The sequence below is a fragment of the Urocitellus parryii genome, chromosome 1, assembly GCF_045843805.1.
Source record: "Urocitellus parryii isolate mUroPar1 chromosome 1, mUroPar1.hap1, whole genome shotgun sequence".
Lineage (NCBI taxonomy): Eukaryota > Metazoa > Chordata > Mammalia > Rodentia > Sciuridae > Urocitellus > Urocitellus parryii.
In genome coordinates this window covers 38,118,143-38,141,465 of record NC_135531.1, presented here as the reverse complement: position 1 = coordinate 38,141,465, position 23,323 = coordinate 38,118,143, and the positions used below count along the sequence as shown (strand labels likewise).

Genomic DNA, 23,323 nt, shown 5'->3' with positions numbered 1-23,323 from the left:
CCTAAGTCTTGGGGACATGATGTCCACATGTAGGTACAAGGAGTGGTTGCTTTTTTTTTCCCCCCTTCTATACCATTTTTAGAGTTTTATAAAAAAAAAAATCATTGACTTTATGTGAGGTTAGCTTAAGCACATAGTCTCATAAGTGAAGTTGCAAAGATTTGGTTGTATGTGATCGCAAAACAGACCCCTCAGTTTTTGGAAAGTAATAATCAAAAATAGATCAGAACAAAAAGATGGAACAAAGGAACCCAAGTGGCAGGAGGCCAGGAAATATTGATCAAGAAGCTAATGCTCCACACCTGTTAGCAGAGGAGGGAAAGAGAGACAAAGCACAAGTACTCAGATAATGCAGCCCTCAAATATCAGATAATGGAGCAGTAACTACTGCACTATATATATCGTACAGAAAGCGTTCATGATTACCACAAATAATCAAGAACAATTTAAATTACATTCAGTATGAAGGAAAAGCTTAATAGTGATTAAGAATCACAGAGTTGTAAAGCTTCTAAAAATGTTTGCTCTGGTGTACAGAGATCTCAAAATTAGAATCTCTGGGGACACAAATGAATGTCTTAATTTATCTTTTCATTGGAAAATTTAATATGCTTATAAATACTTCAGTTTCTTATGTTTCATATTTCAACTTTTGTGGCCATATTTCACAAGCATGTATATTTATGCCAGTGCCCTGATTGTTTCTAATTAAGGTAGTCATAATTTAGGAAATTAACACTAATTTAGCACTGCTCTATGCTATGGCATATTTTATACTTAATTTTGATCTCTGTTATTTCTATTATACCATTTTATGAGGTGAAAAAACGGAAGATTAAAGGAGTCAAGTTACAAGTTCAAGGATTGTAATATAAAAGGAAGAGCTGTGTGTGGATTCATATCTCGGTATCCCCAGGGCCAGATTTATAATAATAACAGTGAGATAAGAGGATAGCAAAAAATCTTTTTAAATGAATAGAATATGCTGCCTCACCACCAAAACACCCTAAAGGAGACATATATTTTGGCATTATTCTCATTCCATGGAAGCACATTTCTTCCTCACATTTTGGAAGACAAGTTCAGAAGTCATTTGTTAAATGAATTCAATTTTTATTACTATTAATTAATAAATACACAAAATTTCAACTGTTCATGAACAGAAGATGGAAATTAGGTAAATGAGAAAATGCGTAATTCTCCAGAAATCTTTGTGCCTTTGTGTGATCTCTTTTGCCTTTTTTCCACTGATGATTGGTTTTCACCATTTTCCTTGATATATGGTTGTCTTTTTTACTTGAGCAACTTCAGAAGGAGCACATTTAGTTTGAAACATTTTAATGTTAATGATTGTTAAGCCTTCTATGAACTTGACAGCTGTCTCTCTGTATCTCTTGTCCTTGCATCTGCCTGCTACAATGGAAATTACTAAGTTAAATCCTATCCTTCAATTATCTTCTGGTCTAGGACAACATTCCAGGATTTCTCAGCAAGTCTTCATATTCCATGTTTTCTCATAGGCCTAACTCTCAAGTCCATTTTTCTTATTCTTGTCCAGTGGCTTTCAACCTGGGCAGAATGCTGGAATCACCTAGAAACTTTTAAGAAAAAATAATGTCAGAAAATAGCAACAGATAATCATTGGCTTCATTATCTACATTCAGTACAAAATTCCTAGGTCGATGGACAGTTTTATATGTGTGAAGAACATGATCCAGAATATCAGGGGCATGGTGAAATTGCCCTATGGACATAAGCATGCTATTTGCTGCTCACACTGTCAATATCAGCATCTTTATGAAAATATGAACATAATCATGTTTGCCAATGCCTGACTCTTGAAGCAGTTGGAAAGACCAAATATTCTCTACAAACTTTAAATCATCATATTTGTGTTTATTACTATTATCAAGATCTATTAATTTTTAAATATTTTATTCCTTTCCAAAATTCTCATTATCCACATCTCTGCCTACCCAGTAAATTCTCTAGGGTTTTCTAGCTTTCTTCTCTAGCCTTAAGCTATTTTTCTTCTCTTCATTAAATATCTCAGTGAATATAAGATAGCCATAAAAATGCTAAAAATATGCATATGTGTAGAAAGTCAATAAAAAGAACAAAATAGTTGAATTCAAGTTATTATATGCCCCATTTGGCTCAGTCATTACTATATTTCTCTATTTCTTTTAGAGTGTGTGTACATAAAACAGTGTTTATCTTCATCATATTTTATGTTTTGTTTAGCTACAGCACCATTCTGCAACAAGAGGAATTTTTTTTTCTAGGCTTTGTCATGTCACTAATAAACTCCATACCACTCTGAAATTTACAGAAAGAAATTAGAAAAGAATAAAAAAGGCATACAAATGTAATGTATAATGAATTCTAATTGACTTTAGGGAAAAGCAGTTTATAATGATTAAAAACTTAGAGCAAGAAATATCTATATAGATTCTACTTTTGATAAATTTGTTTTATATTTCATTTATTTATAAACTCTTAGTTATCTCTTCTTTGTTCATAAACTAGATATTAGAATTTAGAAAACCTGTTATACAAAGTGCATATGCACTATTTTCTAATATGACCTCCTATGTACTCAATATTTGCTGAGACATTCAAATATCTTTTTCATTATAAAGAATGAAAGTCCTAGGACATTATTTTTAAGGTGGAATAATTGAAAATCATGGATTTTGGCTATCTCTTTTTATGTGATAATACTAGAGATAATTGTTCTTAATCAAAATTGTGAAGAGTTGGTTGTTTCATATAAAGTTTGTATATTTGAAGAACAAAAACAGTCTTTAGGTTTTTTTATTGCAGTATTTAAACATGCTCCATTAATAGAGAAGTAAGGTACTCCATTAATAGTGAAGTTTTTAAAATAGTACTTAATAGTATTTAATGTATAGTGTTTTATATTATAGTATAAATCATAACATTTTTGTTTTGCACCCCAGAAATGAACTGCTAATCTTTTTGATTCAAGCAATAAAAACACAGTTTAGTCAGACATCTCTTCCTTTAGCACAATATATTTTATTGCTTTCATTGTCATTATTGTTATAAACATGAAAACTGATCTAGTTTTCAGCTTTAGATATAATGAAATATTTTTTATGCTCATGATCTAGAATAATCAATTAGGTCAATGATTTTCACATTTCTTTATCATTTACACTCAAATTGTAAAGAAATATAAATACCTGCATAGGATGTTTTAGGGTCAAGACTAATGTCATCTGTCTAAATTTGGAAGTGTTTTTGAAAATTTAGTTTGATAGTGTACATTTTATATTATACTACAAAATTTAAATTTTATATTATATTATATTCCTCATTTTATCTTTCCTAAGTATTATGAGTTTAAATTTCTTACACCTGAGGAAACCTGATGATACAGGAACCTATGAGATATTAGTTCCTTCTCTGCTACTCTTGCCCTCCCTGCTGTGCTTCCAGGCTGCACAATCAGATGGGAGCTGATTGAGCAAGACAGTGGTAAAAGAAGGGGCAGCATAAGGTAGGAGTCCAGCTTTTCTGTTAAAACTGAGGTCCTTAGAAGGTTCAAACAGAGTGCTGTGGTCAGACTTACATTTTAGAAGATGATGCTGGGTACTGAGTTGAGGATAAATTATGAGCTGTCAAAAGTAGAAGCAGAGAAACCAGCTAGAAATGATTGTAATAATCTACATAAAAAGATGGTGATTAATTGGACCAAGTTTGAAGTCAGAGATATGAATAAATTGAGATAGATGCTTGGGGAGACAGAAATGTTTAATCTGATTCAAACATTACACAATGTGTACACATATTGAAATAGCTCATAGTACCTTGTTGTTTGCAAGTTTGTGTTTTTTAATGGAGCAGTTAAACCATTATTGTGCACAATGTTTGTTTTTATGTAACAGTTAAAAAAATACATTAAATTAATAGGTGACTGTAGTTTAAAAGTAGATCCAGCCAGGTGCAAGTGAGTCATGCCTGTAATTTCAATAACTAGGGAGGATGAGGTAGTAGAATCAGAAGTTCATAACCCGTCTCAGCAACTTTGCAAGGCCCCTACCAACTCAATGAGACGCTGAAAACAAAAAACCAAGAGTATATCAATAACTATTCAATTACTCATCAATAAAAAAGAAAAAATATTTACCCACATATGAAACACATAAACATATCTTGAAAGAATCATGCTTACAGGAGAAAAAAAGCCATATGCATAACATTAAATACTATGTTATTATATTTATATGGAACTCTAGAATAGAAAAACCAAGACTGACAGAAAACAAAACAGTGGTTTCCTGGGACCAGGAGTAAAACTTGGTAATGACTGCCTGTGGAAATGTTCACTTCAAAAAGTGTGTGGACTTTTATATAGAAATTACACTTACATAAGTCTGTGAAGAAAAAAAGCAAATTCAATAATATTTGCTGATAGAAGTGTGTATGAGAGAAAGAAATATGGCAATACAACATCTGCAATGTTTCTGGTGTCAGCTACTGATAGAAAGTCATCATTATCTGATATGCAGAAAACCATGGTAAAATGGATTTTGGTGATCGATTTTGGCATTGGATGTGGTACTGTGAGACCCTTATTAAAACCAATTATTATGTATAATTAATATTCACTAATAAAAATGACAAAGAAAACAATAGCAAAAACTGACAAGTCAAGTTTTTTTAGATCCTGCAAATTAAGCAAAAGTTTGCAAAAATCAAGTGGAGTTGGTAATTAGGCAGTTGGATATATGAGTCTTGGTTGAATGGTAAAGTCTAGCCTAAAGATAATCTTTTAGTATTTATCAGAATACACATAGGAATAAAAGTCAGAAAACTAGAAAGGAAATGTATACCTACAAATGTATAATTCTAAAATTCTCCTATCATGTATCATTTATCCAAATGTCTATAAACTATTCCATCCCTTTCACCAACTTAACTGTAATGGTGTATTATTTTTTCCTATCATTTTCGTATCGCCTTGCTAAACACTTGGCCAGAAATATGCTCATTTACAGTGACTATCGATTGAATGTGTTTCCTTGAGATTATTCAGCATGGAGAAGATTTTTTTTTAAAGTAGATCAAACAAGTATTATTATCAGTTGATTTTCAGAAATCATTTCTAGATTGGGACCATATAATACTTAACAATTGAAATAGAATCTTTTCTTGTTATAAAAGTTTAACAAAACAATCTTGCTGATTTTTAACAACAGTGTGAAACTTATCCCTTTTATGGTTGAGTGGAACAGGTCTGGAGATCCCTTTGCAATACTGTTATCTACCTTGGGTCCTAATAGTTTTAGTAAGCAGCTACTTTCAACTATTAAGATGTTTACCTGGCAAACTTATTTGGTTTTTCCCTGATGAATGGTGCTAATGTTAATATGTCACTTTTAACTTTATACTAGTAAGTTCTTTGCCTTTCTTCTCTACTTCAGGAAGTATATTCCGGAACCTAGTATGATGGCTTTTTTAAAAATGAAAAATCAGTCCAATTTTAGAATTAAATCAACAAGTGACTGTTAGTTTCAAACTGTCTCAGCTGTAAAAGTTTGAATCCTTTTTCATTCATGAGTTCTGTGAGTAATTTTCTGAAAATGTCCCCTTTCTCTTGGTAACTTTGTACATAAAAGTTTCAATGCTGTGCTGACTTGCCATCAAATTCAAAGCAATGTTAATAAGTACTAATAAAATACAGTTAAAACTACTATCATTCAATCTGTCTTACATACATAAACATGTATTCAGAAGGCCAAATTTCCATATGTTGATATGCAAATGTACAAAATCTATGTGTGTGTATCTATTTTGAAATCAAGCACTAGTATTCTCTAATATGGATCTTATTTAAGACTCATTTTGAACTTAGATTGAAAGAGTATGCTTTTCTTTCCCTTCTGTAGGGTTATACTTAGCATAGTCTTCTAATAATACCTTGGTACTCTTTGGCAGGTAGCTACCAACGATTCTTATAGTACTTATTATAATGCACCCTGCTGTATTAATACAGGAATATAAATTGTTTCATGGCAAGACTGACAAATAATCAATACTCTAATGTGAAGCACAGATTGTGACTAATTGTGTTAGTACATGGGTATGCTACTCCATTGCTTCCTAATTCCACATTATGTCAAACTTGATAAGTCATTTAAATATTATTTTATATTATGTACATAAATAAAATTGTAATTTTAACTTGCACAGAAGGAATATCTTCATTAGATTTTTTGTTTTTGATAAACTAATTAATTAACCTAGAGAAGGGTAAAAGCTAAGCAGTGACAAAGCTTTTTTTTTTTTTCATCAAGCATTTCTTCTTCATGGTAATTTTCTGATGGCTCATTAATTCATTGTCTTCTTTTAATTATTTTCCAAATGATATTTACTCTTAGCAATCAATTGTGTATATCCTCAGATATTTAGTTGATTTAAATTTGAAAACTCATGAACAATGAAATTGAAACAGTCATATTAAAAACAATCTAGGGAGACTTACTAATGGAAACCAAGCTAATAGTAATGCAAAAAAAAATATTTTGACCAAAATTACTGAAGAAGAATGAATTATATTAAACAATACCCTGTTCAAGCTTCTAATCTACTTAGTGCACACATATACAGGGATTATGTAATTTATAGTCCATCATTAAAAGTTTAAAAAATTGGGGTTATACAAAGACGATACTGAAAACACATTGTGTTTTAAATTTCTATTTCAGTGTGAATATATATTAACAATGGAAATTCAACATGACTTTTCATTAAAGAATTAATTCACATATATATGCCCATTAAAAAGCACACACACAAATATACACATTCATACACAAAGGAGTTAATAAGAAAATAATCAATGTACCCAAATTTTAAAAATGTTTATACCATTTTAATCATACTTAATTTGCCCAAATTATTACTCTAAAAGTAATAATCATGTGGACAGTAAGGTAATAAGTGTAAATAAATCTTTAAAAGTATTTTTTGAGAAAGGGAAGAAAAATTGGTGATAGGTAGTAGTCATTTTGAAGACATGAATACCATCCATTGCATAAAAATACAAAGAGAGTGAAACTGTATTACCTGGGTCAAATACTGGCTTCAGCATTAACTAGTTGTGTGACTTTGCACAAGTTATTTAAATTTTTGTGTCTCAGTTTCATTATCTATAAAGTATTGATAATTTTAACAATCTCCCAAAGCAGTTATGATGATAAAATTAGTAAGTATGAGTATTTAGCTAAGTGTCTGGAAAATAATATTTAATATACAAGTGTTAAATATCATTATGATTACAGCTATAATTGTTTTAGTTGGGCAAGTGAATATATTAATAAACTTGGTATACACACATAATGTAATAATATTCAGCCATATACAGAGTGGTATCCTATAGTTTTGTAACAAAATAGGTGAACCTGGAGGACATTATATTAAATGAAAAAAGGCAAATTCAGAAAGACAAATACTGCATGAACTCACTCATATGTTGAATCTAAAAGTGCTTATCTCAAATAAGTAGAGTCACATAATGCTTACCATAGAGGGAGGAGGGCTAGTAGGAAGGAAGATGAGGAGAAGTTGGTCATGACCAAGACATAAAGTTAGAGAAGAGAAATATGTTTTCTTGAACAGTAGGCTGACTATAATTAATATATTTCATACTTCCAAACAGTAGAAGAGGGGATTTTAAGTGTTCTCATCACCAATCAATAATATCTGAAGTGATGGATATGCTAATTATATTGATTTGATTATTACATAATGCACATGTGTTTCAGAAAATTTCTCTGTACCCCAGAATATTTACAATTATTATTTATCAGTTAAAGTAAATTAAAGCTTAAAAAAAAAACAATAAATGTACACTATTTGACCAGAGACAATATATACGGTTGAGGATAAGATAGCAATGCGAGAGATGCTGGTATATCTGAGGAACCATAAGGAGAGCATATTCAAACACAAAGGGAAGATTAGCCGCATATGAGAGAGGAGACGACTCTTCAAAAGGGAAAGAGGGAAAGAAATGAAAAAATTAGGTGTATTGATGAGTTGGTAGATGTTTTTGTGTGAAAGTTCTTTCTTTTGAAATAAAGTCATTATCTGTGAGTAAAAGAAATTGTAGGGGGAAGGAAAAAAGGAGTATTAAAATAGCATAGTATGTTTTAAATGGTCCTTTAGAAAAAAAAAATGAAGTAGTGATTAGGTTACCATGGTAGGGATGTTATATCAATTTGTACTCTTGCTCAATTAAACAACAAAATATTTTTCTTTCTTTCTTTTTTTTTTTTTTTGGAGGGAAAGGTAGGGGACAGGGGATTAACAAAATATTTTTACACACACACACACACACACACACACACCAAGATAAACTACAGTAATAAAGATCAAAGTTGTTTAGAGAAACACTCAGAAGAACTGTTAAAATATTCAAGCATATTTTAACTCTATCATAATGGTTATAAGGACTGTGTTGTTTCTAGGAATCATCTATCCCCTTTTATTCTATAATTACAAATAAGTTAATTTTCTAAGGATGCTTTATATGGACAATTTACTTGCTCAGTAATTAAGCATTTTCTTCTAATTGTTAAATCCACTAACCTCTCATTATTACAATTTCTTCAAGTACTTGTTTAGTTAAGTTAAATTAAGCAATGTCAAACTGACATTTTGAAAACAATGCTCAACTTTGTCATTTTCAAGCAGAGATATAATATTAATGATTATTAATTAACTATGGGCTACTGTAGATAGTATAAACAGTTTCCAAATTTTTATTTTTAAATAGATGAAAGTAAAATTCTTCACAAATATCTGAATAGGCAGTTTATTTTCATAAATAAGAGAACAAATAGCTGTTTACATTCAAAAAGATCATTCTGGATGGGAGAACAAATTTAAGCTTATGCGAGGAGTTTCTCAACACATTAAGTTGTATTTCTGATGATTTTTAAGGCATAATAGTTGCTTAACATACAATAATTTTTTTTAAAAGGCATCCCTATCTTGAGAGCTAAGTATTCACTCCCCTAGTGAGAAATGTATGTTTCATTACCAAGCTATGCAAAAAAGAGAAAGATGATAAAATGGAAATATTTAACTTAAGCATCTGCTAAAACAAAATATTTGCTTTTCTTCATTTGTGATTTTCCTTTATTTCCTCCATTTAATTCATCAGTGATCAAATTCAAGTACAAAATCTTTACTACTATAAGATTTACCCTACAATGACTATACATCTTAAAAATGGTTCACAAAGTAACCATGTATCTATTTTTAATAAAAGAAAAATTTCTAAGTAGGAATTGGTAATGAATTGACAATATTGCTGTGTTGATAACATGGTTCTTACAAATGATCCCATCTTGTTGAAAAAAATTTGAAGATAATATTTGATAAATTGTGTTACATATAATCTAATTTTTAACATTAAAAACTACTTTTTACTTTTAATTATAAGATCATGACTTTAATCAGCACTACTAAAAATATCCCTGGTAAAAAATTAGATAAATCAGTCATAAATCCAGTGATGATCTTTTTAAATATAACAAAGTAATTCATGGTTGATTGGTCTTTAAGAAAAAGTTGAATATTTCATTTTTGACTATTAAAATTACATTTAAAACCTATTTTATATAATTATTTAAATGTAAAATTTACAGAAATTTTATGCTATTAGAAAAATATCACTTTAGTCATCATTTTGATAACTGTGTTTGTACTGAACATGAGGCATGTGTTTAAAATTCAACTAGAATTTTATCTTTTTTATTTAAAGATTTTTCAGTAATTACCTCTATTAAGTATATAGTATATACAGATACATTCCATGTATTATCACTGACTCTCAATGCATGGAGTATATTAGATATCATTTCATATAGATATATAAGAAAACATTAAAAAATAATGTGTGTATGTGTGTGTGTATATATATACATATATGTATATATATATGTATATATATACATATATGTATATGTATATATATATATATAAACTCAAAATAAAAAACCCAGTGGATATAACAGAAAAAAATGTTGAGGTACAACTGATTCCAACTCTCATGGGTGTTTTACAATACCAAGGTGTATCAACCCTGTCAATTGATACACAGAAAAGTATAGACAGCCTTGAAATCATAAACATTTTAATTTCATATTTTTTTTTGGCAGATGCCCTTTTATCTGCTTCTGTAAATTTTGCATGATCCAGAACAAGATTGAAGTAATTCTATTTTAGCTAGTATAGCTTACTCACAAATAGCGAATTTATGGAGTATTTATATATAATTTGAAAATGAAAATTGATTCCATTATTGACCAAAAAAGTATTTCAATTCACAATAAAAATATAGTTTTAAGAAACGTTTCATGAGAATAATATTTACCTTGGTAAAACTTTTACTAATGTGAAGTAGTGAGGGCACTAAAAAGTGCTTGTATATTAACAACCTCCAGGTGACAACACAAGGGTTATATAGTGTATCTTTCTTTTTCTATTTTTGTCTATTTTTCAATTTAAAAAATTTTTGAGATGCATGTCAGAAATTCAAAATACATAGCCTTTGTAATATTCAGGAAAAAGCTTTTATATCTGTCTAATGTCACCTAGATTAAGTGTAATACTATATTTAGTAATGTAAAATATTATATATATATATATTATTACATTAACTTGTATGTAATACAATATATAAATATCAATTAAATTACATAATACTTATATGACCATAAGACTAAATAGTATATTCAGAAGTGTATTACAAAAATAACTGTCACCAAATATTATGGAAAAAAATAGAGTAACTGACTTTTGGATAAGATGTTATAGGTTTTGAAACTTATTACACATACATGTATATCTGTATATGTCAATATACAGATATATATCAGATAAATATGATATCCACTTGGTAGCAATAATATTGAATATAATATTGAAACATAATTTAGTCATGCTGTTAAAGCATTATTAAATTTATATTTAATCATAGTCTCATAGTATATATATAAATACATTATGAATTAACTCATAAATTATATTTTTAAAAAAGCTTGAAGTTAATAATAATTGAGAAGTTATTAATAGATTCGTTATTTGAAGTACTGCTATTTGCCCAACATTTTATTAGAGTAAAACTAATTTTTTGTTCAATGAGATTTCCTCTATGTCAAGATCATTGTACTGTCGTGTAACTAATTAAAACAAATTAAAAAATTTTTTAAAAATACCTTTAGGAATTTAGTGTTTATATATGATAATGTTAATTTTGAAAAGTATATTCTTAAACATCAGTTATAAAACTGTTAAAGTTTTAGCTAAACAGGCCATTATAATGTATTATTTTTAATACTAGTGCACAAATAATGAATTGACCTTTGAAATAAAAAGTAGGAATTAAATATACCCAGAGGTGTATTTATTGTTTTCTCTGAAGTCTGCAAGGCACACTGGCAAGGTGGTTGTGTTTTAAAGGCAGCTGTCTCATCATTCATTCTTGTTTCTGGGATCATCTGGAGTCTCTCCCTCCATAAAATATAGAAGAGTGTTGAAATGAGGTATCAGCACAGTTTGGGTCACAAGAGATGAGACTTTGATAGTCCCAATTTACCCAAGGAATCTGCACAGGTTGAGTGCACTGTGGACATGGGCTACGTGTAAAACTGTCTTGAGAAATCATGAAGCAGGTTACTATCCAGTAGCTCCATGCTTCCTGAGAGAAAAAGTTAATTTCTTACATGTAATATTTTATAGATTTGAGGTCTGGGCTGAGAATCTTGGAATTTCATCAGTTTGAACAGTAACTATATATAATATACTGTTTTTCATTTTTATGAAATCCTGTAGGAAAATTTCTAAATAAAACTCAGTGTCTATTAACTGGGATATGGAGGCTGAAAGAAGTGATACTAATTGTAATAAAACTAATTATACAAGAAATATGAGGGTTTTAAAATCCCAAGGAACAAAAGTAATGCAGTCAAATGGTCCATTTGGCATTGTGGTCAATACTTACATGGTTGGAAAATATAAGTAGTTTATGGGTGTGGAAATTTCAGTTAGAAGTGCAAAGTCATAATCTACTTTTACAACATTAAAGTAGAAATAATAAGTTAGAAAGTGGAAGAGAAGGAAGAGACTTGTTACTTTCATTATAAACTGTTTAAAGTTCTCTGGAAATAAATATAATACATGGAATTACAAAGGAAGCTGAGCATGGTGGCACACCCCAGTAATCCCAGTGACTCAGGGGTCTAAGGCAGGAGAATAGCAAGTTGAAAGCTAGCCTCAGCAAATTAGCAAGGCCCTAGGTAACTTAGACATACCCTGTCTCAAATAGATGATAGATAGATAGATAGATAGATAGATAGATAGATAGATAGATAGATAGATAGATTAGATAGATAGATAGATAGATAGATAGATAGATAGATAGATAGATAGATAGATAGATTAGATAGATAGATAGATAGATAGATAGATAGATAGATAGATAGATAGATAGATAGATAGATGGACTGGAGAAGTGGCTGAGTGGTTAAGTGCCCCTGGGTTCATTCCCGGGTACCAAAAAAAAAAAAAAAATACAAAGGAGAGTAGGGAAGAATTAATACCAGAGACACAATTAAAGGAAGATCTGAGAGACTATACGTAGCCAAAAAATTGGGAAATTTTTGACAAAAAGTCAATAAATGAGGCCTGTCATAAATCTGTATAAGAAACAGACACAGAAGAATATTGGGTCAGACTGACCAATTTGAGAATGGACGATAGTTAGAAACACACATTAGATCATTTTTAATACTGTGTGATGCATTATTTTTATATATTTCTCAATTATGCAGAAAATTAAAAAGTAAAAATATAACAGAATTTTAAATGGTAATTGTTTTATGGTCCCTTTGGCTCTGAGGGGCTGTACTTTTGTACTTTCAATCTTATGTTTAAGAAAGAAATTTATTTTCATATCTCCATTTAAATATCTATGTAACAGTGACTATTGAATGTATCAAGTAATCTTTTGCACATGCTTTGTGACTACAATGGAAACATTACTATTTTTTCTTTTCTTTTCTTTTCTTTTCTTTTCTTTTCTTTTCTTTTCTTTTCTTTTCTTTTCTTTTCTTTTCTCTTCTTCTTAACTTTTCCAGTTTGTGTACAACTTCAAGCATCTGGTTTGTTTCATTTTCCAGCTACCACTAGGTGTCATCTTCAAAAAAGTAGTTTGTATTGTTAGTTTTTCATATCACATGGAAATGAGACTTCCATTTATTTTTGCAAGTCCTGTGAGGTTTGAAGGAAACAGGAAGAAATGGCACCCTGTTTTTATAAGTATTTTATACTAACAAAGATTTCTACCTCAATTCCAAATTAGTGGGCACTGTCCAGTGCCTCTTTTCTTAGAATACATACCTTTTGATCATTCCCCTTGACATTTTAGATTCTGCTTATTATGTTTTCTGGTTCTGCTCTCAGGTACTCATGATAATTATCAGTACTCTAAACTTGATCAGCTTCTGTGGCCCAACTGCTTTCCCATGCTACTTCCAGTTTCTGACTCTTTTCTCCTCATCTGACACAGTGTCCCTTAGTGCTCCCTTAGTCATTGATGACGTACATATTTCCTCCTCTGAGTGCCTGACCTACATATAAGCATGGGGATGTGCCATGAGCATTTTATACTTAACTTGCCAAAAACTGAATTTATTTTTTCCTAGTCTGACTACAGTGTGCTTCCTGATGTCCTAAGATAACACTATACATGGCATGTAGCAGTGATTTGAAATTTCAGTGTATGGAAGGCCTGTTAGGACACAGTCTGCTGTGTCCCAAATGTAAAGTTTCTGATTCAGTGGGTCTGGGTTGGAGACTATGAAGGACTGTGCATTTCTAACAAGTTCCAGAGGGAACTGGTGGCTTGACAACTGTTGAAAAACCATTATCACACAGAAATCATTTCATATTTGTTAGATCCATAATTACTATGCATTAACAAATGGTTAAAATAAGTAATATATATCAAAAGTCAAATCTAGCAGTAGAAATTTTCACAGAAGTTTGCAACTTTGATCTGAAAGAACAAGGAAGATCATTGAATCTAACACCCTCTCATTATAGGTTAGTAAACCAGGTGTAGAGGTGAAATGACTTATGTGAGGAAAAATAACTAGACCCAATTAACCCTGTTTTTCTATAAAACTAAAATAGTTTCTATTTAGCTATTCAAGGATTATGTTTCCAATTCCAGAGATGAATGTTGAATAGATTATATTTTCCCTATATGAGTGGGCCTCCAAATGAATAAAAAAACTACTGTTTTAGTCCGCCTCTCCATATTCTTGAGATGCATGGCAAAGGAAGGAGGAATGTAAAACATAGTATATCAGTTAAATTTACAGATTTTACTATTCCAAGCAGTTGGGCAAAGCAGTGTGTTGTGGAAAGGAAGCAGAGATTTTTGTATTTGATCCCAAAGAAAGACGAATCCTTCGTTAGGACTGAAACACGTACAAAGAGGTATACCAGTGAATATCAGAATTTTTGCAGTTCTGAAATCTTAAGCTGTTTCGTTGTTTTCCCAAGATTAGATATTTGCAGGAGTCACCAGACTCCACAGAGTATACTCCCAAGACATGTTTATTTAAAGTCAAAGAACAAAATGGAGCAAGAGAAAGAGAATAGAGATAAGCATTCAGGTCCAAGAGTCTTCAGTTTCCTGTGGGCCCAATCTTGGGGCAACAGGAATATGCTGTCTGAGTCTCTCTCATGAGCAGCTAAGGTCTCTGCAAGTAATCTTGGCTCAGCTATGTTCTCTGCAAAGAGATTCCAAATGTGGCTCACTGTAGATATTCAGTTAAGCCAATCTAAGCAAGCCTCATGAACTAGTTGCAAATTATTAGTGCAGAAGCAAACCTTGGGGGTCTCCAGTAGAGTTTCAGACTCTAAACATGTGTTACATATCCCACTGATATCTTTTTTGGCCAAGTGTATGAACCCAATACATAGATATTTCCATAAATAAAGACAGAGCTTTTCTAATACAGTTACATATCAACTTTATCTTGTATTGTAGGCTTATAGATAAAGTCACTGAAACTATTTTATATGGAGCAGCTGCATGAGAAGCTAGGCAGACATAATCCCAGGTTCTAGAAGTAGGCTACCAAAGCTAGATAGATGTATGTCTTTTGAGCTCTCCAGGGAAAATGAATGCATTTTTTTCAAGTATTTACTAGAAACTACTTATATACAATGGCAGTGATGCTTTGGTGCCTAAATTCAAATTGCTATATTATAATCTAGTTGCTTCTAAGAGATACATGGGATTTCCAGCTTTAAATACTAGGACAACAGTATGGTTACCAAATCAAGTCTTGTGATAAAGTGATATTTTCTTCGAGGGTTCTATTCTTCAAAAAGGAATTTTCAAACAATATGGTTTTTTTTAAATGAAAGAAAAATTTGTAGGAAGAAATTGAAGAAATACAATACAATATGTTGATTTTTGTCATTTCCCAGTTACCAATTACCAATTAGAATAGGCATGGACAAAGAATCAAGAGACCTAAGTCTTTTAACCAAAGCTCTGTTATCAAGAAAAGATCTTAGATATTTTTCCATATAAAATATGTTAATTGTGTTCTATTTATAGGAATACTCATTACAGTATCTTCATCCAGTTTTATTACAGACTTTTAAATTTTTCCTCCATTCAATCATTAGTAATTTTTAGGTTTACATTCCTTGTTTTCAAAGTGTGGCCTTATGACTGTCTGCGGTAGAAAGACCTAGGGAATATTTCTCAAACTTTAATGTGTATATGATCTACCTGGGGATTTTTTAAAGATTTAGATTCTGATTACATATGTCTGGGGTTAGGTCTGAAATTCTTCTCTTCATGTAAGCTCCTAGGTAATACCCATTCTTCTATGATCCTGTGTGTTTAGCAAAGATGTTACTTTTTAAAAGATTGTGTACGTGCCTGTGTGTGTAAATATGAACAGGTCTGTCCGCCACTGATCTCAATCTCTGAGTTTAGGCCTGAAGATTTGCCTTCCCCCAAAGAAACCCCTCCCCAAGTCATATAAACTATCAAGTTTAAGAACTAATTTCTTGAATAAAATATCTAAAGTAACCTTCAGTTTTAAAATAATGCAGAGCTACTCTCATCCTGACACTCCCTTAAACTCTAAATTGGAAGCCTGACATATCCTGTTTCTTAGTTTTGAGCACTTTATTGGGCATCTTTAGTTGCTTAAGCATCTATGACTTTCAAACAACTGCCAAGCTCTCTGCCTTTAGATTCAAAATTTAATTAGGTTCAGATATTTTGTTGGAAGGTTTAAAAGAAAACCTTTTGTACTTTTCAAAGTTACAAGATTCTTTTTTCCTTCAACCGAAGAATCAAGCAGCAATATTATATTTCTTTTAGTACTCAGCTAGAAAAAAACAGCATCCTGTCTTACATATTTTTTTATTCCTGTCCCTTCACTGGCCTTTTTGACCTCACACTCTCAAATGTACTCTGAAGTCCTTTCATGCCTCTTTTCCACATTTCAGCACTCTATTCTGCTACCTAAATAAAATGCCTGACACAGTATGTGACACCAAGTAGGCACATAGGAACCTAGTACATGAGTTCCCTGCTCTTAACGGAGTTCTTCCTTTTGTCATCAGTTATTCAAATGTTTTTCAATATAGCACAAGAAAGCAATGTGATGATTTCTCTCCCAGCCTGACAATGTTTCTGATTTTCTTCTTCCTTGCTTTGCAGTATAAGCAAGTGGAACAATACATGTCCTTCCATAAATTACCAGCAGATATGCGTCAGAAGATACATGATTACTATGAACACAGATACCAAGGCAAAATCTTCGATGAAGAAAATATTCTCAATGAACTTAATGATCCTCTGAGAGAGGTAAGATTTATTGTTCTCGATCTTCGTGATGTATTGTCATTGTTTATTTCTTCTTTTCTTTGGAAATCCTCTGGTTTATGTTATAACACCACTCAAAATAAAAACCGGAACTAAATGCTAAGATTTTTTTCACCTTAATTCTCATTTATTTTTCTCTCATTCAAAAGCCAAAAAGAAAAACAAAACTTTCAATTTTTAACAAAAAAGTACCTGAAAATGATTTTTCTAACTATCATTCTCTGAGTATTTTGTTTGTCTTCCTGGATCCTCCAATTTTTTTCTTATGGCTTCATTGTCTGTGCCTTCCCAATCTCATGCTTACAAAAACTTTTCATATATCTTAAATTTTTGTTTTGTTTTGTTTTGGTTTCTACTCTTCCCATCTTCATTTTCTCTCATCATCTTGTAGACACTGATCAACAGCTGCTGACCTATGGAATCAATATATTTCTTTCTTTCTTTCTTTTCTTTTCCTCTTTTCTTTTTTCTTTTTCATTTTTTTAAGAATTTATTTTATTTTTTCCCTTAGTTGTTGATGGACCTTTATTTTATTTATTTATTTTTTTGTTGTGCTGAGGATTGAACCCAGTGCCTCATACATGCTAGGCAAGCACTCTACCACTGAGCCACAGCCCCAGTCTTGAAAGCAATCTATTTCTTATAACCTAGTTAAAATACTTCACAACATCATTAGCCACTTCTTGTCATATTACCTTCCTCCCATCCCTCTCAAGAATCCTGCCTTCTGTCCGCAGCACATGCAGATCACTACAAGACTGAAGGAGAATGCAGCAGGCTCTACTTCTTACAGTGCTCTCTGCTTTCTTCTATTACCAATTTTCTCTAAAATTTCCACATAATTGCTGCATTGTGATTGGTGTCTACATCTTTGCTTTGAAAGTTATCCATGACCTGTTTTTCACCAATGCTTTGTCTTTGAGCCATTGGTAGCACTTTTTATGGAGCTAATAAAGCACACATGCTGAATCTCTTCTTTGGGCTTTTTACATTGAACCATTAACTGAGCTGTTGGCTTTTCATTTTCTGTCTCTGAATTTGTTCACTTTAATTTATTTCATTACACACTTCAATTCTGTACATTTGAGCTCTAAGTTCTTGCCATAAACTCCATTTTCTTAAAAGCTTCATGGTATTCCCTGGCACCACATATATAATAAGCTGTGTAATGAAGTCATTATCTTCCATCACTAAAGCATTTATCTTTTAAAATCTCTCTGTAATTTTTTTTTAGTCATTCTCTCAAGTCATTTGGAATGTAAAACTTTAGTCCTATTTTGAATCTTTTCCTTCTGTGCTCTGTACATCTAGTTACCCATTGACGTTGGTAATGCATCTCACATCTGTGCCTTGCTTCCTGCCTCACCGAAATGGAACTAACCTTATTCCTCTCACGTGGACTATTTGTCTTCCAGACCTTAGTCTGTTTTCTCCAACTACTGTTTAAGACATCGCTGTTAGATTAATCTCTTATGTACATGTGCTGGTCATTTCTTTGCTTAGAAACTTTCAGTCTTTGCATTACAAATTAAATCAAATACAGAGTCTGTAGGCTCATATTCCAGCCCTTCTGAACTCTGACTATAGCTAAATTTCCAGCTTTTTTCTGTTGTTGCCCTGTGTGTTATAAAGTCGCTTGAGTAGCTTGTAGCCAAAGTGAGCAATTTGCTGTTTTGCAAAACTCAATCATAATTTTTCACCTTTGAGTCAAATGTTTTCCATAAATGTTTATTATCTGTTGGTAAAATCTAGTTCAAATATTATTGCCTTCTTTCTGCCTTCTTTCATCAGACTTCAGCCTGGATGTAACCTTTCTTTTCTCTCGAGTCCCAGGCACTTACTCCATAACCTTTGTGTGCTACATATCCATTCTACTTCCTTTATCATTGGTGTTTCACCTTTGTTTTCTCCATCTTTGTCTTGAAATTTCCTTAAAAACAAGGACCATTGGTCAATAATTTTTAAGTTTCTTAAAATTTCTGGCACATTTAGCATAAATTAAATAATTCAAATATTTTCATCCCAAGTGATATCTTTCTGCTTTTTAACCATTCTGAATTTTCTACATACACTAAAAGTTATTTTTACTTTTAAAACAAAACTGTAAAAATATTAGTTAAGGACTTTGGAAATAAAGGTAGCTACATATCTGCTACTGATACTGATGTAAAATTATTTTAAGTTTTATTTTTGTGGTACTGGGGAGCAAAATCAGGATTTTATGCCTGCAGGGCACATACTTCACCATTAAGCCATGTCCCCAGTCCTTTTTATTTTATTTTTCAACAGAGTCTGGCTATGTTTCTCAGGCTGGTTCAAGGTGGGACCTTCCTGCTTCAGCCTGCAAAGTCACTGGGATTATAGACTTGAGCCATTATGCCCAGTTGTTGTTGATATTTTTGTGGCTGAATTTACCATTCTGTCCTCAAATTAGAACATACATATCTTTTTTTTTTGCTTTGTAGAATGTAATTTAAAATTTTCTGTATTTTTATAAAAGAAAGCAATATTTATTTATTTATTTTTAAAAACTACCACTATGGTTTGCTTTATCTCTTTGCTATAACACAGATTATTATTATTTTTTTCAATCTAAACCTCTTCTCTAAAAGGAAGAAGCTTGGAACACTGAAATCAGGTTGTGTTCTCTAAGGGTTCACATGTGGAATAGGGCAAGTCAACACAGAGATAAAGTGATTCAAGAGACAATATTAGAGATAAAGCTCAAAAGAACAGAAGATGTGATAAAACTAAGACTCCATTCCAAAGAGGCAGGGAAAAGTTAGGATTCTAGCATCAGATCTCATGAGGAAAAGCAGAAAGCTAACAGAACAAGTGCAAAAAGGATCCCTAGGAAATTGCCCCTTTAAATGTGAAATAGTTGTCTGTGATAAAAGAAAAAAATTCTCAGTGTAATATAAAATGAAGATAATGGGAAACTTTTCTCTGCCATGTATATTATTCTTTCTCTTGCCACACTATAATTTATACTGATTGTGAGTGAAAATTAATCCATGTTTCACTTTTACCTGCAACCACACACAAACCTACCATTTTGTTAATTCCTGCAACCATTTAATTGCTTTATTATCAATCTTTTTATTTATTCAAATATCATAGTTTAGGTTCTCAGCACCTTTTATCTCAGCTTCTGAAGTTCATTAATGACTCTTCTCTTTGCCTTTAATCTCAACCAGCTCAAATGCATTCCATTACAGGGCTACCATATTTGTTGGTATAAGCCCCAAATGTGATATCACTCTCTTCTTGGGGCTGATCATGACCTCCAATGCCCTATGTCCATGCTCCTTAACATGGCTCATGAGACCCTTCTTGCTGGCCTCCAGCTTCATTTCTTCACATTAATGCTTCATCAATCAATAACTGATAATTTTTGATGAGTATTGTTGATAATTTCCTAAAAAAAATGCTGACTCTTCTTTGTCTTTCTCCATTCTACTTCTCTACCCTCAATCCTCCTACTTTCCATTAAGCACTCTTGTCAGGCATTGTCCTCTTCCTAAATTTCCTCTAACCACTCCATCTCTGTCACTGTATTTATTACTAGTCAGTTTTTTGTCTCTTTCAGGACTATGAGCTTCTTGAGGATGGAACCTGTATTTCATACCCTTGTATCTCTAGTGACCAGCATGTACTAAGACTTCATGAGATAATAACTTAGTGAGTATGCAACAGAATTATGAATGGAAGCCAGGGTGAGAATAAAATTAGGGCTCCTAAAAATGAAAGTATGCAGTGCTCAGGTATTTATCCCCTGGAAAGGGGAAAACAATGTGTCTCTACTTACTCTCCTGCCCTTAGCTTTTGCTGCTCTGGCATCAGAATCACACAAAAGTCAATATTTAATATTGTATGGAGATGAGTATTAGAAAAGGGAAAACACAAGTAAAATAGAAAGGTGGGGAAACACAAACCATGGTAAAGAGATAAGGAAAGTCATTATTAAATGAAGCTTGAGTCTAAAAAAATCCAGACATGTTTTTATAAGAAATGTTGAATAAGAACAATGGGACATATTTCTATCAAATCAGCATACTATGGACCTGCTATAGTCAAGTCATAGTGTTAGATCAGGATAAATAGATAAGAAATCATAAAGCACATCATCCTGTCTTTTCTAAGTTGCATTTCATTTAGGAGATGTGGTGTAAGCTTGCATTAAAATGGCTTTCTGTAACTGTGGTTCCCCTGGTGCTCTAGAAAGTGCCTGCCATATACATAGAAGACATTGAACAACCAGCACAACACATGTCCAGTAGGTGAACCATAGCTCTCAGAAAGGGAAAGCAGCATTACTTGGTAGGTATTTCATGATAAAAGATAAGAAATAAGATGTTCATTGTACATGAATGCATACATGTCACAAAGAACTGCTAATCATACATTTGATTTTGAGGAAATAGCTGTTTGAAATACTATAATTATACTTTAAACTTATTAAGGCTCATTTTTATGAATGTATTTTAAATATTTTGGGATGCTAGAATATAGCTATAAGTAATGATTTCAGCTTACAGAAATATAGGAACTCAGGAACTTATAAAAATGAAGGATACATTATACTTTCAGACCCTCAAATACCCAAACACATACCCTATTGCTTAAAAATAGAAAAAAGTAAAGTGCAATGGGAAAGAAAGTGAAAATTTTTCTTTATTCCTAATCAATTTAGGCTATATTAAGTTTTATTCATCTTATATACCAGTCTTTATTTTAAATGTTGGAATACTTTTTTAAAAATCCCTAAGATAAAAAATGGTGATAAGGATTTCTCTTGCCTAAACTTTGAAAACTCTCAGAAAAAAATCTCACATAAAATTAGTTCAGTTAGTTGCAATTTCAAAAATACTGTATTGAAATAAATTCTCCTATTCATTTCTATGGCAGAAATTAGGTGATTTATCTTTGTCATTCATTATAGACAAATTGCTAAAACAACTTTAACAAATAACTTGGTCATTCTTATTGTTCAAGCCCCAGTACGAATGTTGCCTCCTCAAGCAGGCTTTCCCTGAGATGCTCTAATTTAAATTAGCTCCTTTGGGGCTGGGGATGTGGCTTAAGCGGTAGCGCACTCACCTGGCATGCGTGCGGCCCGGGTTCGATCCTCAGGACCACATTCAAACAAAGATGTTGTGTATGCTGAAAAATAAATATTGAAATTTAAAAATAAATAAGTAAATTAGCTCCTTTGCAGTCACTGTCCATCACATAAGCCTTGTTGGTGTGTGTATATCACTCTTCTTGTTTTTCTCTTCAGGTTCCCTTGTTGTGTCTGATCTTCCATGTGAATTCAGGATTCAAACCAGCCAGGGCCTTCTCTTTTTTGATTTCTACCCTAACTCAAGACCGCTGATAGTATACACTTAATATTTACTTGTTGGATAGATAAATAAACGAAATGAAAATTAAATAAGGATCACATCCTTGGCCAAACATCCCAAAGAAGTGTTGATTTTTAGGGCTTAGAGAGCATTTTGTCAGTAAAGCAGCAGACCTTGTATCATAAGAAAAACAATACTCAAAATTATAAGGAGCTTTACTTACAGAAGTGACTGTAGATTTGACTCCCTGCATTATTTTTTCTAACATGTTACAAAAAGAAGCTGGCATCTTTGTATTCCTCTGTAATTGTGTTAAGGTACACACTGTATGCCAGAACATTCTACTTTTTATGTAGTTGTTTTTACATTCTGTTTCCCTTCTCCAGGTTTTTGCATGAGTCACTTTGTGAAGAGTTAGCTTGGGGAGTGTGGTGGGGTGAAATTTGAAATAGAGTACCATTATAAAAGGTTTATAAATATTCTAATGACATCAATGGAACACATAGGAAATACTTTTATTTCTTATTTCGCTGCTATGGTGTTTGTGTCCATTGTTTCCAAATTCAGATGTTGAAATCCTAATACCCAAGGTGGTGGTATGAAGAAATGAAGCTTTTGGGACATGATTCTGTCATGAGGGTGGAGCTTTCATGGATGGGATTAGTGCCCTTATGAAAGAGAACCCAGAGAGATCCCTTGACCCTTTGCCATAAGAACACACAGCGAAAAGATGATCATTTATAAATTGGAAAGTTGGCTTTCACTAGACAACAAATCTGCTGGCAATTTAATCCTAGAATTCTCAGCCTGCAGAACTGTGTCAAATATGTTTTCGTTGTTTGTGAGCCACCTGGACTCTGGCATTTTGTAACAGCACCCCAAGTGATTAAGAAAATTACTATGGCAATTTTGCATAGAGTACTGCCAATGACTTATCAAACACTGGGACCAATTACCAATTTCAAAGCTAAGAAGTGAGAAACCTCAGGGTATCAAAGATTCATAGAGGCAG

General features: G+C 32.0%; 1 protein-coding gene across 1 annotated transcript in view; it reads left to right on the top strand.

The window, feature by feature from the left end:
• Hcn1 (hyperpolarization activated cyclic nucleotide gated potassium channel 1) overlaps positions 1-23,323 on the top strand; it is a 367,811-nt gene that overhangs the window by 272,515 nt on the left and 71,973 nt on the right. Inside the window, exon 5 of the mRNA XM_026385948.2 lies at positions 16,802-16,948. Within this exon, the coding sequence (XP_026241733.1) occupies positions 16,802-16,948 (147 nt within the window). The remainder of the gene's footprint in view (positions 1-16,801; positions 16,949-23,323) is intronic.